The sequence below is a fragment of the Camelus dromedarius genome, chromosome 22 (assembly GCF_036321535.1).
Source record: "Camelus dromedarius isolate mCamDro1 chromosome 22, mCamDro1.pat, whole genome shotgun sequence".
Classification (NCBI taxonomy): Eukaryota; Metazoa; Chordata; class Mammalia; order Artiodactyla; family Camelidae; genus Camelus; species Camelus dromedarius.
This window is the reverse complement of record NC_087457.1, coordinates 33,903,897-33,921,840: the sequence shown is the minus strand read 5'-3', so window position 1 is coordinate 33,921,840 and position 17,944 is coordinate 33,903,897. Positions and strand designations below refer to the sequence as shown.

The 17,944-nt window shown below is 42.9% G+C and overlaps 1 protein-coding gene across 1 annotated transcript in view; it reads right to left on the bottom strand.

Annotated features, from left to right (window-relative positions):
* CSMD1 (CUB and Sushi multiple domains 1) overlaps nt 1–17,944 on the bottom strand; it is a 1,691,213-nt gene that overhangs the window by 617,719 nt on the left and 1,055,550 nt on the right. The window contains exon 9 of the mRNA XM_064477604.1: nt 12,667–12,861. Coding sequence (XP_064333674.1) covers nt 12,667–12,861 — 195 coding nt within the window. The remainder of the gene's footprint in view (nt 1–12,666; nt 12,862–17,944) is intronic.

Sequence of the window (17,944 nt, the reverse complement as noted above, 5' to 3'; positions counted from 1 at the left end):
AGTTTCCCTAGGACCTCAGTGGACAGCTTGAGCTGACCACGGAGGGCCAACTTCAGCGGGCCAGAGCCGAGGACCGTGCTCCATCCCACAGGAGGCCCACGCCCGTGCCAGTCACAGCCAAGCGACAGAACATCACGGCAGCTTTGCTGGGATGGGAGATGTTACTTAAGGAAGACAGAAGAACAGAAAATGAAACTACAGGGAAAGAAAAATTTAAACATTGGCAGAGAAGGAAAACCGTAATTCTCCCAATGCTGCAATCAGAATTGTGTTTTCTCTGGGAGATACTTTAATGACCACACAACACTTTCAAATGAACTACAGTTAGAATTATGTCAGGCTAAACACATGCAGGATGTATTGTAATTCTTAAAGCAGCATTTCACATAAAATTGGACAGAACAGTATGATTGATGATGTGAAACAAAACACAAAAATAATTCATACAACTCATTGGATAAAAGACTTAAATCACAGAAAACTATGTTTACTTTATGTGTATGTGTGTGTGTACTTGAGTGTGTGTGTGTACTTGAATGCATGTGTGGATAAAAGTACCTGCAATGGTGTTTTAGATTGTTTCTCCAACAGAACGTTTTAACTGTTTCAGTCTCTCCCCTAGTTTTGTTAAGATAATCCGGCTTCTAACCTGTAACGTGCTACACGTCTGTACCTGTGGTAACTCCCGAGGAGGGTCACATAGCCTCCATTCTAGACGGGGAAAATGGGTTTTAAAAGAAACTAATGATTTATTGTGACATTTATGAAAATGTAGGAGTAGAACAAGCACATAGATAAAGTCGCACAGTAAACATTTTCCAAAGCACGTCTGGCCTTGGGGAAGTGATTAATCAATTAACTGATTAATTGCTGCAGGGAGTCGTTTTAGTTGCGAACTTATCTTCCAGTTTGGCTGCATTCTTTGTAACGTATCACTGAACGGTAAAGCCTTTGCTGAGCAGGAAAGGAAGCCTCTCTTCAGAGTTTAGGGTGTTACAAAGATCCAAACACCCAGGAGGACCCAGTCTACGATAAACATTATACATGATGGGAGGGGAGTGTCTTTACAGAGTGTTCTGGAATACAAACAGAAACTGGAAATAAGTGAATTTAGAAACAGCCTCGTAGAAAATGCATATTAGGTCAATTCAAATGTTTGAAGTCTAAAATAACAGGTAAATTGGTGGGATAAAACATACTGGACGTAGGATAAAAATATTTGTCTCAATTAATGTATTACCTAAGCTAAACAGAAATAATGAACATCACTGTAGCAAAAGAAACATTGCAGTAAACCAACGTTCCTAGATAAATTTTTTTCAAAATAAATGTACAAATATAAGATTCAAAATAAAAAACAACACAATGAAAAATACTTGCAATGACATAGCAAAGGGATATTATCTATACTTAATTTGTATTCCTACGAACCATGCACAGAGAAGTTTACATAAAAAATTAAAAATGACAACTTAAACAAGGATGAATTTCAGAAAGAATTAATAACCAAACACAGGAAAAGGCTTAATCTCTTTTATCACAGACATTAAAGTTAAAACAGCAGTGAAATACCTCAAGTTTTAAAACACGTAACAAAAAAGTGGAAAATAGCTCAGGGTAAAACTGACATAACTCAGCGCTCCTCATCCAACGTGTATAGACACGAGACTGGGCAACTTGACAACGTACATGAAGAATTGTGTACGTTCAATGTTCAGTCTTTGGCAAGTTGCTCAATTTGGGGTCTAACATTTATTGAGTACATTTAGGGGCTTGATATTCTACACAAGCCCTTTACGTGGACTACTTAACGGAATCGTTTCCAAAACACACGAGAGATGATTGTTACCCCTATTTCACAGTTGTCAAAGGGGAGGTTCTGGTTTATTAAAAACGCACCTGGGAAATGTCAGGAAGTCATGAAATACGAACATGATCAACAAAACAGAATTAAAATTAATCAGCATAAACACCCTATTGCAAAACATTAAAAAAAAGTATTACCTGCTTTGTGCAAAAGCAAAACAAATTCAACTATATGCGTATCTATATATATAATATTTAGACTGCATTTTAAAAATAAAGACTGCAAGAAGTGCAGAATATTTAAAATAACTGGGGCATTATATTAATGAAGATATAAACGATTTTAAAAATTCTTCACTGTTTATCAGTAGAGTTTAACAACTAAAAGCAATTCCCTAGATCAAAGAACAACAGTCATGAAAGCTTCATCATCACGCATGTAGAACTTGACAGAATTAACGTGTTCCTGAGAGTATTTATCTGTCAAATGTTGATAAACCACATACTTAGAACAGACAAGGCATGCGTTGTTGTTTAAAACTAAGTCCAGCCTGCACGTGCCTTTTTGGAAAGGAAAGTCTACACGAAGCAGGAACGACGACTGCCTACTGATGATACACCCATGCTACATCTCAGTTTTGGTGTCATAGTTTATAAGACAGAAGAGAGAAAAATAATTTTATAGCAACACACAACTACAATGTAACCACTGCTACTACAAACAAAACATATTTGTTTGGGATATTCCTTCTATCCACAGTATACCCCAAAGTATCCGGCTCTAGGATATATTCTAGGTTCCAACAAATTCCATGAAATTACCTTGTTTGAAAGATTAAGCTGATTCGCCATCAAAGTTTCAAACCTACAGGCATTCATCGTAGATGTAGAAAATTAAGTGTAGCAGCAAGTCTGAATCCTTGAGTGAATGTGTACAGTGCGATGGCAGGCATGCCCCCCCACCCGTTACAGACACACAAAGGACTTCACGAGGCTGTTGTCCCCATGAGATGGCAGGTGACAATAAATCCATTTGTTTTTTGCTTCTAAATTATGTGGTGAGACACTTATCTTTCTCAATGAAGAGGCTTCCTGATGCAGGGTTCTCTTAGTTGGTCTTTTTTCTAAATGTGAGAACGTTTCAGATGGAGTTAATGGGCTTCCAAAGTCACAAGCTCATGCCTAATTTAGAGAACATGGGGTGTCCCGTGCTAGTATCACACAGGCTGCCTCACTCCTGCTTCTAACAACAGCCACACTGCCGAGGCCCCTTCACTGGATTCAAGTAAAAATTTATCATACATAAGGAAACATTAACATTATAATAAACAGTTCCATATTTAGTAAGAAACTGGGTGGTCAGGACAGGTACGATCTGTGAACTCACGGAACCTCATCAACAGTAGCTGAACATAAATACAAAACAGAAACAGACTCAGACGCAGAATACAAATTAGCGGTTGCCAAGAGGGCGGGGCGTGGGAAGGGACAGACTGCGATTTCAAAATGTGGACTAGATAAACAAGACTGTACTGTGTAGCACGGGGAATACATGCAGGATCTTGTGGTGGCTCACAGCGAAAGGGAATGTGACAGTGACTGTATGTATGTTCACGTATAACGGAAACATTGTGCTCTTCACTGGAATTTGACACAACATTGTAAAATGACTATAACTCAATAAAAAAAAAAAGTTAAGAAAAAAAAGCCCTCCAGTGTCTTCCCATATTTCTTAGAACAGAAGTGGAAGCCTGTGTAATGGTCCACGGGGCCCTGCAGGACCTCCCTCCGCCCATCCTCTCTGACCCCCTCCCGCAGCCACGCCAGCGCCCAGGCTCTCCGGCCACGCTGGACGCCGCACCGCTCTTCACTCACCGTCTGCTCTGCTCTCAGGACCGGAGCCCTGGCTGTTTCCTTCACCTGGCCCACGCTCCCGGCATTCTCACATGGCTTACTCTCTCGCCTGCAAGAGGGGTCCAAACAATGCTGGCTGGGCCAAAGACAGCGGTTTCCCAGGACGCGGGGTTCAGGCGCTAACGCCGGACGGTCCGGGCAAACCAAGCAGCTGGGCGGCACGGCTCGGAATCGAGCGTCACCCTCCTCGCGAGCGTCTGCGCGCACGCGCTGCAGGGGGTACGGGGCACGTTTGTTCTCACTCAGTTTTTTGATGTATGTTGCTTGTCTCTTGCCTGTTAGGGTATTTTTTCCACGGCAGTTAGGAGTTTTCTGGTTTTGTTCACTTTGCAGCCCCAGCACCCAGAACTAATATAAGTGACGAATACAAATTCGCCCCCAGGCCACATGCAGCCCAGTATCTGCTTTCTGGAACGCAGCCATGCTTGTTTGTTCAGGTAGGGTCCACACCACCGAGAGGGGCTGACGACAGGAGCCCGAACAGAGGCCGTGTGGCCTGAAACACAGAAAACATTTACTATCTGGCCCTTGACAGAAAAAGTCCACTGACCCGACGGGTGAACGCACCTGACACCTCGTCTGTCCTGGGCAAACATTTCTTGAAAGAACAAATGACGAGCACAGACAGACAGCGGGCATGATCTACTGGGAACCCAAACACAGTTAAGGCAACTTTGGGGCATCATTTTAATGCTAGTAAATTCTCAGCAAATTAAAAGGAAATACTGACATCAAAACCAAGAGTAATTGTAGTGAAAGTCCTTGCGGCAGGGGAATTTGTTCGGCGAGTCTGCAAAGCATAAGTAACAGTCCTAGAATTCTGTCCTTAGGAGACAATTAAACAGAAGAAAAAGCAGCAATGCTGTATGTACGGAGACACTAATTACAGCATTATGTGCAGAAGCAAACACTGGGAACACTCATTATGTCCAATTATGGGGAGAGAGGGGGACTATTAATTTGTATACTATTGAGGATTTGAGAAGAAAATGCTGTCAATTAAAATTGGAATGTTTGTGATTTAATACCAATCTTAAAAAGGAAAAAAAAAAAAGTACCGTGCTCTACGCCCTCAGTGTTTAAGAGCTTTTCAGAGGCGGAGCTGACTGCCTGGTCTCTGTATTTGGTCCATTCTGGCTCTTCCATGACGATGATTTCAGGAATATTAGCTGTTACTGGTATTAAGCACTTCAAGCATGGCACTTAATCTCCATCAGTCCTGTGAGATTGTAAGTAGTATTAATCCAATTCAACAGACTCAGAGCCAGAGGTTTTGCAAATAGCTTTGCCGAGATGTCCCAGCCAGCTAGTGAAAAATCGGGATGTTGGATGACTAAGTCCTTGCTATTAAAAACTCCCATCACTGTCTGTCACAATGAGTGGCATTTTCTTGGACGTGTATCTATTTTGGCACTAGGCATCTTCAGCTCTGTAACGTAATATGGTGCTTATGTGGGAAAAATCATGGAAAAATGCTAATTAATCTACAAAACAATTGGCATAGAGGCAATTAAGATTATGCTTTAACTTGTTACAAGATTGTATTTAATGAGATCCTGTAAAAAATGCGCTTAACAGCAAGCCTGTAGCACAGTGAACTGCAAAACACGTAGACCTGATTTCCTATCATGTTGCTATAATGTTGACATATATTTTCAATAGTTCTTTTTTTTTTTTTTCCAATTTTGGTAAGATTTACATCAGAGTTGTTTACTGCACAGTATGCAAGAAAAGTGCTTAAAACTAAATTGTCCAAAGCCATGCACATTTAATTTAGAGCCACTTTTCTTATAAGGCGACTGTCCCATTCAATCTTACGTTGCAATGCTTGGTTCTGACATGACGGATTATTTAAGATTCATTTTACAATGTTACCTCCATAACACAATTGATGAAAACACAGCTGTGTTTTAAATATCACATAATTTATTGACACCCATAAAAAGCATGACTTCCTTCCCTTCTCCTCCCCTCCAGCCATTCTTCGCCCAGTATTTCTCTTCCCCACAATCACCAGCAGCAGAATGTCTGCAATTAACAACCTTGAGTGACATTTCATAAAGCACTGGCAAGTGACATATTGTCATTTCCAGTCACATTATGTAAGGCTTATCAATTAAAGAAATTTGCAGCCTTAGGCAGCTCTAAATGAAACACGGGCATACATTACTGAGCATGTTTTATTAAAGGTATTGCTGAGAATGCTACTGGTCCTTTATTTTGTGGCATCTTTGCTTGCTAACTAGCATTCATTCATCCAAGGCAACACACTGCCCTGACACGCATAAAATCAGCCAGCTCTCAAAAGTATGCAAAACAGCTGCCACATCCTATATTCTTTAAAACCATCACAGAATAGTGACAATTTGTTTTGACACTTTTAGGTGAATATTTATCTTAAACGCATGTGTTGAGACAGGAACAAGGCTAGAACTTTGGTGAGGAAGCACTGTTGGTCCCTGATAATCATTCATTTATTGTTATTTTTCAATGGCTTGCAGATCATGCTTTTCAATAAGAGCAAAAACAAACAAAAAACCAAAAAACTAAAACTAAAACAAAAACAAAACAAAACAAAAACCAAGACCAAACAAACCAAACACCTCTCCTTCACTGTCCTGAGCAGAAGGCACAGAGTGAGGGCTGGCTTCACCACCGACTGTCTCTGTGCCCAGGAGACGATCTCTCACACCCCAAAGAATTAGATTTCTTATCTGCAAATGCTCTGGATTAATATTAACCTTGAAAACTTCGCACAGGATCACATAAATGTACCGGCGTAAAGTGTGTAACACAGCACCCGCCGAGGAGACCGGGTCTAAGCAAAGAGCTTAGTCATGACATTTCTGTCTCCCATTTGCTTTCCTGCTCGAGTGATTCACAACGAGCCAAAAAGATTCTGATGGCTGAAAATGGAAAATGAGGAGGAAAGAGTTACTGGCCAACCACGTCTCAGATAGTTTGTGTCTTGTCTCGACTGCCTCCTAAGACCACCGAGCCGGGAGCCAGAGCGCATCGCCCTGCAGGTGCGCAGAGCCCGGGCCCCGGGTGCACCCTTCTGGCCCACCCTTCTGCCACCAGATGAGAATTCCTGGAAGGAAAAATTGAGGGTAGTGAAGGATTCAGGGCTACGAGGGAGAAAGCGGCAAGAGGCTCAACTTAATTCAAAGACAGCCCTTCCCAGAGAAGGGAAAACTGACCCTCGCTGGCTGCCTTTTCTCCAAGGCTGACTTGCTCTTTAAAGAAGCAGCTTCAGCAAATCATATTGAGCCTTTCAAATAAAATATGAGAAAGACCCTAGAGCCAAACAGCCCTCTGCCGGCTGAAGGCTCTCCTGAGCTGAGTTTCCACGTCGAGGCTGTCATTTGACACCCACGACGCTGTCGCTGGCAGCCCCTCGCGCCAGGCCCAGGGAAAGCAGCCTTAGCCATCCTCGCTTTGAACCACTGGCATCCGAAGGAAATCCTGAGGCTGGCAGTCACTCCTCCCTGCTGGCACTTTACTGCCTTTAAATGTCTCTCCTGAGGCGCAGCCTCTGAGGGCCTGCAGGCCTGTCAGACACCGTCCCCTGCACTGCACGCAGGAGCCGGTGGAGCAAGGGGGAGGGAGGACACTGCACCCCGCCAACCACCATCCCCAGAGGACAAAACCACGTCACATGTGTCATCCCCACAGGCAGGACATCCCCAGGCAAGCCACGTTCCCTGTGCCCCTTCCCAGACTCCTCATGACTCAAGTAACATCCTCAAGAAGAAAATGTTTAATCCAAGCTCAAATATTTCCCACTGAAAACGTGGGTTCCTTTAAAGACATTTCTTTTTCTCATAAATTAAAAGGGCATTACCTGGCACGAGACACCAGGTCCAGAGTCCACAGCCCCCCTCACTGCGGTGTGACCTCAGAAAAGTCGCCTGGTGCCTTTGCCCCCGAGTCTCTCTGTCTAAAAAGCAGGGCGGATGACAAGGCAAAGCTCGTGGGGTTCCCGTGAGAGCTCGGCACAGGAACACCTGCAAAGCGCGCAGCGATGCCCGGCGCTGGGTAGCAGCTATGGGTTTCGCTATCATTCACACATCTTTTGCTTAAAAATTCACAATTCTAGTGACCAAGCTGAAACACCTCCCAACTGATAACGAGATGCTCCTCCCTTTGCTACTTACTAAAAATACTTTGAACTTGACTGATAATCCCCTTAAGAAAAAGGAAGCTAGAAAGACGCTGCCTCTGGACCACCGCTAAGTCTGGATGTTCTGCTCTGCCGTGTGGTTGACCTGTGTGTGTCCACCCACATCCCATCCAGGTCACCTTCGTCTCATTACTGCCATCCACGTGGTGACATGTAAAACCAATGACCTGTTTCAACACAGACTTACCCCTCAGCAGGGACTTAACTGGCTCTTTCCCTGAGTCTTGAGTTCCTTGCATCACGCTGGTAGTTTTTGTTTTTGTTTTTCATTCTAAAGAATTTCAATGATGCAGGAAAGCCTTCTGTTTGAGAGCTACTAGCACTGAGAGCTTGTAGTTTATATGAACCTATGTCCAAACTGTTTGCCATTTGGCTCCAACCACCTAAACCTGAAGTTGCTTTCCAGACTGGAAGGGACAGGAGACAGAAACAGTAATCATAACAGCTAACAGATACAGAATTTCACTGTCGGGTTCTTTGTTAAGCATTTTATCTGGATTATCTCATTTCATCTCTACCACGTACCTATGAAATGGGTACCATTTCACAGGTAGGAAAACTGAGAAGAGAGTTGAAGTGACACTGCACAGCACATAAGCATCACGCCGCATCACCTTCTTTTGTGTTAAAGGCCCTACTGGGTGCCCAGCACAGGTCACATCATTTCATCCTCACAGAAACACTGAGAATATCTTTCTAAAATATCTGCTTTTCCATCAACAGTGTCCTGGAGCTCAAAGGCAGTTAAGATCACTCCTGGACTCTGACGTTACAGTCTTAGTGATTTAACTAGGGGAAACATAAAGCAAATTAAGAAGGCGTTTAAATCCTGAGCTGAGAGCATGTGTCACTGACTATATCTAGTTTTTCTCTCCTTCCCCCTGTAAATGCACATCACACCTGCACATACATTAACAGTATATCTCACTAAAAACCAGAAGAGACAATAGAAACACTATCCAGACATGAAGGGAAATTAAGGAAGAAACAGGCTTTACGGTGAAAACTCAACAATAAAAGAGGATTACCAAAATATCACACCTCCAGGAGAAAATCTAAATTCTCATTGTTGAAAGAAGTCAATTTGTTGCTGGTCTCCCATTTAAGGGACTCAGTTTTAAGTATAGCTGGCTGACCCCCACCTCATTATGCACTGACTTTGTTAAATATATGGTTATATCATTTTTCCTTAAAGAGAGCCACATAACTCTAGAAATGATGCACACATTCAAGTGCCATCGATCGGGTGAAATGCGGCCATGTGGAGTTACAATGTCAATTTTTCCACGCTCCAGAAAGGCCGCTGGGAAGAGACTCAGCGGTGTTGCTGTTAGCAACACTATTAAGACGACTCCTTAAGCAATTCCTGGAACTAAATAACCAGAACATTGGGGAAGGTGGAGATGTACTCATTTCATTTTTGAAAATTATCTAAGCCCTTATCACTGAAATTAACTTCTCTCTTCTAGATCTACCACTTCCACACATTTATAAGACTCAGATCATTGATTTTTTTCTTCACGATCCAGTTATCCAAATCAGTGACAAACCATACTGCATCTTTCAAATTTGTTTCATAAAATAATTGCATCAAATTTAATGCCTTTTGAAACATTACTACCCCAGGCATTGAGAAAAGCAAAAATTTCAGCATAAATTTAGTAATCTGTAACAGAGAAGGAAAGATACTTCTCAGGACAAAAGCATCTTGATATAGTTGGAATTTAACAAACTGGTGACAGGACAGAAAAGATAATGAGCTACACGTTATATCGATCATGACATTACAAGGTGTATAATTACGGAGCTAGTGAAGACCCTCTAAGAAAAAAAAATGGCTGGGGAGGTCTGATCAAAACAGAAACTGGCATAATTGCTGTTAATATTTATTTTTGCATTTGCAATTATAATACCTACTCATTTGTTGTTCAGCATATTTCTAAACCTTTACTGAATGTCTGAATGAGGGACTACGCACAGAATTAAGGGTAAATAGGTAACGATCAGGCTAAATTTTAAGGTAAAAGGAATCAAGAATACAGTTATAAGATTTTATGACTGTAAATTATTTCCTGAGGGGGCTACAAACTATTTGAGGAAACACTGTTAAGACGCAGGGTTAAAATATAAAACAGCAATAAAGTAAATGCTAAGGACAAAAGGACTTGTGTTTTCTCACAGCAACTTAAAGGGGGTTTGCAACGGTAAAAAAAAAAAAAAGGACTAAATTTTAGTTTCAAGTGTGAACCTGACAATGAAGTAAGAGTTATGACTACAAGGAGGGCAAAAGGAAAAGCTCTGTAATGGGAAGAAACACGTGAAAGTTGGGACTTAGGAACGCTTCGTGAAGGAGCCCTGCTTTGCAGGGTTCGCTGATTTTTGGTGTAAACACCCCCACCGTGGAGGTGAGATCGAGGGAGCATGTTGGTGTGAGGAATGCAGTGCTTGGAAGGGGGCCCATCGTGGGCTCCCGGGAAAGCCAGGGCAAGTCAGCCCAGGCAAAGCAGTGCACGTTGGAGAGAAAAGTGCAAAATCTGTGTCTGGGAACACTGACAGACGGAAGTGGACGGAGTAGTTAAGACGAGGTGCTGGAGCAGAGTGGCTGTGTTTTGAAGTTTGCCCTGAATTCTTGGTGAGTCGCTGAAGGGGTCTGGCTGAGAGAGGAAAGGTCATGATGCAGACGTGCGTGTCAGGGGAGAGACTGAGGACTGGAATGGAAGATGGAGGCTGAGATTCCGGATGCAGGCCTCATTTAAGCCACTTGAAGCAGGTCTGGGTGAGAAGGGAAAAAAGCAACCAGAACAGGAAAGTTGAGGTTGTAATCAAGCAGGGCCCTGTGGGGTCTTCCCAGGACAGCCCCCTCCCCACACCCTCTGCTGCAGCTCCTCTCTGAAGGACCCAGACAGTAGTAACTCATGTGTATTTCCTGAGTTTTTCAGATGCAAAAAATCACCACCAAAGGGAAGAAATGAACTACTTGATGGTCAAGAGCACGTGGCCCCCAGACCTGCTGGTGCCTTGCGGTGGATGGTGTTGACCGTCCTGTTCCCTTGACATCAACCCATCAGAGAATTGTGCGCGAGCTGATCACGTGCCCGGCAGCCCCCTACTCACCTGCCTTTAAATGAGCTTTCCTGAAACGCTTCGGGGAGGTTGGGGTTTCCTCGGGCCTGAGCCACCCCGTCCTCCTTGCTCGGCCCTGCAGTACACCCTTCTCTGCCCCAAACTCACGTTTCAGTGTGTTTGGCCTCACGGCGCAGCAGGCACATGAACCTGCCTTTGGTAACAGAGTCGGGGTGGAGACGCGGGAAAGACAGCAGGCAAGGAAGACGGGGCCCCGGGGGAAAACGGGGAGGGCACTCCAGCGTCTCCACAGGGCGCGTGGGGACGTCCGAGACACAACGGGGGGCGCAAGGATGAAGAGGCCATGCTTAGGGTCCCCACGTGACCGCGTCCTTAAACGGGGTCACTTAGTTGAGGGGAACGTGGAAAAGGGAAAGGACACAGAGTTCTAGGTTTTGAGGACATCACTCTTTTGAGAGAAGATGAAAAAGAACTCATAGCAATCAGGACAAAGAAAGAGACCAGACCTCGGTTCCATGCCCAGGACGGGGCATTTCAGGAGGAACGGCGGGCCAACACCCACAGCTGGAGTTTCTCCAAGACACGGGCGACTTGGACATGGGAGTCTGCGCTCCGACAACTGCCGGCCGGAACACCTCAAGCGCGCCGCGCCCCTAGCTAACCCTTAGATTCCGCACTGGCAGCAGAACACCTGCTTGTGAAACTTCACCGTGAGGAAGCGGCGCCTGGCTCACAACGGCGGCGGCCGGCAGGCGGCGGGGCCCCGGGAGGAGGGGCCGCGGCGCCGGGCAGCGCGCGGGCTGCGGGGCAAACGCGCGGTGCGGACACGCAGCGCCCTGCGGCCGAGGCCCTCGATCCGCCTGACCGCGCACATGCGTGAAAAGAGACACGGGCTGAGTCTTACCTCATCGTGTGCTATCTTCGGAAGCTTCTGAAAATTAAATTTGTGTTTCTTAATCTGTTAAATGAGCCTGAGTATTCATTATTTCAGTGGATTTTTGTGAGAACTCAGTGACAGGATTCAGGTAAGGCACTCGCGCACTGTCTGAATTATATTATAATCTCGACAAACGTAAACCGTGCTTTTACTTTTGAAACCATGAGATGAATTCTTGCTTAGGAAAGTCGGAACCCAAGAGTCAAAGAGTACACTCTTTCTTAAGCTACTGGATCAGGAAAATAACGTTATAGAAAAGGCTACAAATCACACGGCTTCAGGAAGAGTGAGAAAATCCCAGCCTTGCACCAAACCATGAGGACCACGTGAAACGGTGCACGCCTTCATGGTCACCTTCTCTCAAAAGCCCAAGAGCGCTGAAAGAATCTTTAAATGATATAATTTTACTAGCAAGGGGTGTCTGCCATTTTTAATGAGAAAGAGAGAAAGAAGGAAACTTCAAATCGAGAAACGTGTGTATGAAATCTTAGAATGCTATGACGGTAAGTGATAAAAATATGGAGAAGTCAGCAGAGTTGGAGAAACAGAGAGAAGAGAAATGCGGTTATTTAAGAAACGTATCTAAATGTGTTACTGACTTACAGGGTCCAGCCACGGTTTCCTAGAAAACGTATAAAATTACATTAAATGAACTGACAAGGAAACTTTTACGATCTCAGTTCCAAGGCCAGCTGCCTGGCCCAGTCGCCGGCTCGCAAGCCCCCTCGCGCGCAGCACGCACCTCTGCAGAACGGGGCTGGGAAGTCCCAGGAGGCCCCGTTCCCCGGGCTGACGATGCAGGTGAGGACGGCGTGGCCCTCCAAGACGTAGCCGGAGAGACAGCTGTACCGGATCTTGTCTCCTATGTTGAACCTCGTGCCGTGGAGAACTCCTTTCAGGATCTCCCCGGGATTTCCACACGTGTGGCTGGGTAAAACTATCGGAAGAAGAAGAAAAAGGAGAAACAGACGTTAAAGGAAGAATTTCCATTAAGATCAATTTGTATCACAGAACAGGTACCACTTTTGAACTACTAAAATTAGCAAACCTAGAACTAAAATATCTTCATTTTGCCTAAAAAATCTACAGAGAAATGTATTCATGTTCTATGAAATCTGCAATTCAGTACTTTTGTAAAGAAATATTTTAAAAGTGTACATAAGTGGATTTTGGTAAGAGGGGAAACGCAGTTCTACTTAGATGCAGTGTTCTGGAAGGTGTCTGAGAGTCCACGGTCCCATACAGTTAGCAATCAGGTAATACAGTGGAATACAGGTATGTGAAAAACTGGTAACAGAAACACAGCATGAATGAATGCTCATACCATATTTCCCTCTGTTCCTCCAGGACCAGCACTGCCTGACACAAACCACTACTACGAAGAATAAATGGAAAATCTCATTTGCTAACCTATCAAACTTAAAAAAAAATTGTACCACTATTAATTATATTCCAAGCCATCAGTTAAGCTCTACACATCTAGAGCATCTGATTCACAACAAGAGTTTTAAGCATCAGCTTCGACCAAGCAAGCACTGTCCTGCATTTCAGCGAGACGGCCTTGATTCTGGTCTTTCTTGGCCTTCCCACTTTTTATATTGATGGGATTCTCTGTCTAACGCAACTGCCTCGAAGCCCAGTGGACACGATGCCTTTTCACACTCACGGAACATAATTTTGAACTGAACCGATGCACCGTTAAGTCGAACACACGCAGTTGATGATTGTTGGCAATTGTCACCACATTTCTGGTCTAAGTCTAGCATGTCACCAGTAAATTAGCTGTTATTACGTGGTATTCAAATAAACCAAGGATCCTACAATTTAAGAAAGAAATACTTCCCCAACAAAAAGTTATTTCCGAATGGAAAAAATTATTTTATTTCTGTCTTCTATTTTCTGCATGGGTATATACATATAATGTAGAATATACTTTTTCTGTTTTCTTTGTTTGTAAACTGAGAAATGGATAAACCTTTCCCAGTGAAATGGGGAGGGAATTTCAGTGATTTCCAAGATTAATTTTCTTTTGATATTACTTAAATACATACAAACTAAGCTGTATAGAAAAACTTGGAAAACAAATACTAGAATTTAGGTGCTTAATATTATTGACACGTTTATGAAATCACTATTTATACAAAGTTTGCTCAGTTCTGGTTTCTAAAAAATATTTTCTGAAAACAGTCTACAAAAATCTATGTGATAACATAATAGAAAACAAGTCAGTATATTGTTTGTTGTCTTTTATAAAAAAAAAAAAAATTCTGTTTTTAATTCCACATTCACTATCCCTAAGGCTGTAAGTCTGTTTTTAAGATGTTGTTTAAAGCCATTTTGACTGTGTGGAATTTAACTCTCTTGACTTTCTAAGGCAGAGGACTTTCAATTCTATCTTGGAGGGTGACTTTATTTTATAACCCAGCATGCCTGTTAGCCAGACTGAGCTACGGCTCCTAAAATCAGAGACAGACGTTAAGATACAGCCTGAATTTCTAACATCAGTGGAGAGAGGAGCGATGGGGTTCGAGAAGGATGCATGGATAACAATATTTTGGATTTTTTTCTTCCTTGTTCAGGAATATTCAGAACTGGCAAAGCCTTCCCTGTCTTTTCTTCCCTGTCTCTATTCAACTGTCGCCACCACTTTTTTTTAACTGATGTAGTTCACTTATTACATAGTTGTATAACTAGCCAAAATTTCTTGCCAAATATTTAATTCTCTAATATGCTGTCAAAAATAAGGATTTCAATATGTCAGTATGATTTTTAAATGAACGTTATTAATTAAAATGGAGAAAAAATTCAGGTTTGCCTTCAGTCCGACAAGTATTTACGGAACACTTATATTCCTCTGGGCACGTGGCACACCGCAGCGGACACACCTTCTGTCTGTAAACTTATGAGCAGCGTGTATTCCCCTGCAGCTGGAGGTATGTGGCAGGAACAGGAGTTTGCTTCTTAAATAAATATATACTATTAAAATATATACTATTTGCATTTCTCTGCATATTTACTTCAATTAACATTGTAAGGAAAGAAGGCATGAAATGTTTTTGTGTTCTTCCCAAACGTTTGGGACTGAATAGTTTAAAAGCTGTTTCCTAGATGTTTCGATAATGCTAATACTGCTTATTAGAAGGCACATATTCACTACAGAATGTGTCCAGATAAATTGTTTCCCTAAAGACAAAAATTATCAAAGTAAATCTGTTGACTGTTTTAAAACCTGCTAACAATGACCACAACAAGGGATGCTTTTCATAACTGGAAAAAGCAAACGGGCCTTTCTGAAAATTGAACGTTGCCTACACAACTTTCCTTTTTTTAAAGTTGCAAATAGCAAAAGACCATTTTTAAAAATCAGCTTTAACACACAGATAGTTGACTGTGGTACAGGAAGATCATAACAAAAATACAGGAACACACAGTAAAACATGGGCTAGATCACGAGACGCCAATGCCACATGACAAATGTCACAGTGCGCCACCCACAACCTATCTCACACATTTAAGGAAGAGTGAAGGCGACACGATGTGTGAGACTTGACCATGCCATAATATCGCCAGTTAGCATGGAATTGTACTGACTTCCACATTTTTGCCAGGAAAAAAAAAATCATTCCTGAAAACAAGGGTCCTCCACGTAGGTCTCTTGAAAAGAGAACATCCAGGGCTTAAACCTTTAACGGAGAGTTAAAGGGAATATTTGAAAACAGAGACAATTAAGACAATTCAGAAAGAAAAGCAATTTCCACCATTCTGTATCCGGTTAGGAAAGCTTCCTTTGGCAGGAAATAATGTAGATGTTGAAGTTAGTGACTGTCAGAGGAAATCATGGCCGTGAATGGCGGGTGCTGTGGGCCCGTAACTAACGTCACATCTCAGACTGCTGATGACCCAGAGATGCCTCCCTCTGGTGCGGCCGGGCTTCCACAGTAACAGCGACGGCCTCTGGCACCACCCAGCCGACCACACCCCTGGGCTGGGGTGAGGAGCTCTCAGATTCCCCTCCGGTCAGCCATTCCCTGGAACCTCGGCACAGTGTAATGGGGCATCTTTCTGTTCTTGGCTACAGATTTTGTCTTCACCTGAGCATCTTGATAATTGTATTAGAATGTGAAAAAATGCCCATTAAACATTTATTCTTTGCAAGACCTTGAGTTTTCAATTGACAATGGGATTGAAAGGAAAACTGGGCTTATGTACTGTCGTTTACCCTTATCAGCCCCGTTTGGCTACTAGAGCTACTTCCCCATCAGTAGTTGTTACACAGGACACAGTGTGAGGACTGAACAAGGCAACGCAGGTCTCAGATACCTTCACTCTGACCCTCCCACCGGCTGCACTGCAGCCAGCTGCCTCCAGTTAGGACCTTGACTTGGACAAGTGGGTGTGACATATTTTTCATCTTTGTTTACACTGTCCAAAATAATGTCTAGCCCTCAGCAGGGGCTTGTGGATATATGTTTGCTCAACTAAATGATAAATATAAATATTAATACATCACACATTCTTCTAGATATATTACCTGTATAATAACTAAGATTTTCTTAGCTCATAGCTTGGCAGGAACAAGAAAAAATAAGCAAGTTTTCCAAAAGCCAATTGGATAAAGTAACATTCGGGGGACAATGAATCAGCCACAAAATATAACTCTAAGTCACTTTTTCCCCACATTTGGCTAAAAATGTAAATAGACATCAGAGGCTTAAAATGAATCTGAGAATTTTAAAAGCAAAATAACTTAGAGTGTGCGAAAAAGCAATTAACTAACTTTTAAATTTAAACATCAGCGGGTGGTGGTGCAATGTTGGAAATTTACAGTTTAGGGAATGAGGATTTTTATTTCAACCAACTTATTTTAGAAAGTTATTAAAATTTTGATGTGAACCATGTCAACAAGAAAAGAGAAATAACTGAAGAGAATTCAAAACATTTACTTCTAGTTGCAAAAACCACAAAAATGCACACATGCACATAATATCGCAAAAGCCTCAGCCATTTCATTAAAACATTACCGAAAGGTCTTAAATTGTGAAAAGTGAACAAAAACAACTGTAGGTCTACGCAAAGATGTACAACTCAGCCATGCAAAAATTGCCAAGATACGAAAATCCAGTGGCAGGGCAAAGCTAACTTAAAATACACACATTCAAATGCATTGCCATTTCTGCCAATTTCATTTGAACTAATTTTTAAACCTGTTTCCCTGAAGACAGTGTATGTCCCTGTGTGCCTCCCACAGCAATGAGGACACCGTTGTTGGTAAATACTTACAGAATTGACTTGACCTCTACGCTGAGTTCACTTTAATCCTCCCTTGAAGTCATGTGCACTCTTTCCCACAGATGCTTCAAGAAAGAAATTCCTATGTGGGTTCTGGGAATCTGGCACCCGGAGCAGACACATGCGGATGTGAAAAAATGTCTTGAAAGGGGCTCTGGGCACAGTTCTTTCCTCTTGTGACAGATTTCTATTGGGTCCCGTGAAGCCAAGTCTGTACACCCGGGGCTTGAGACCTAGGCTGTCATTCTCATGACACTCACGGAAATACCCTCTGTACCCCTTCTGCTGTGTTAAGGGCAGTCACAATTCAGTGACTTAATTAGGCTATCACATTGTCATATCAAACCTCTGACCCAACTGTTTCCACCATTCAGCGGGTGCCATATCAAATCCCTTTCCAGAAGAAAAGTGAAAACAGGATACTGAAATAAAACATGGCATTAATATTCATCACAAAATGGATGAAAGGCTGGCGGACAGAAGTTTGAAATTCATCAGAGGAGCATCCGCGATTTTAACAGGATGCTCACAATTAATGAAATTGCATCAGGCGCGTTCGTTTGGAAACCGGGTCCCGCGGGTGGAGGCCAGACGACTTGTTTACATTCTGCCTTCCTAGTAGTCTCCTTGCAGCTTCAGGAAATGAAACGCCAAATATCCACCTGACACAGAACCCTTGAAATAAAACCAACGGTTTGAGATGTGTCTGTCCACAGACTGCCCCGCACTGC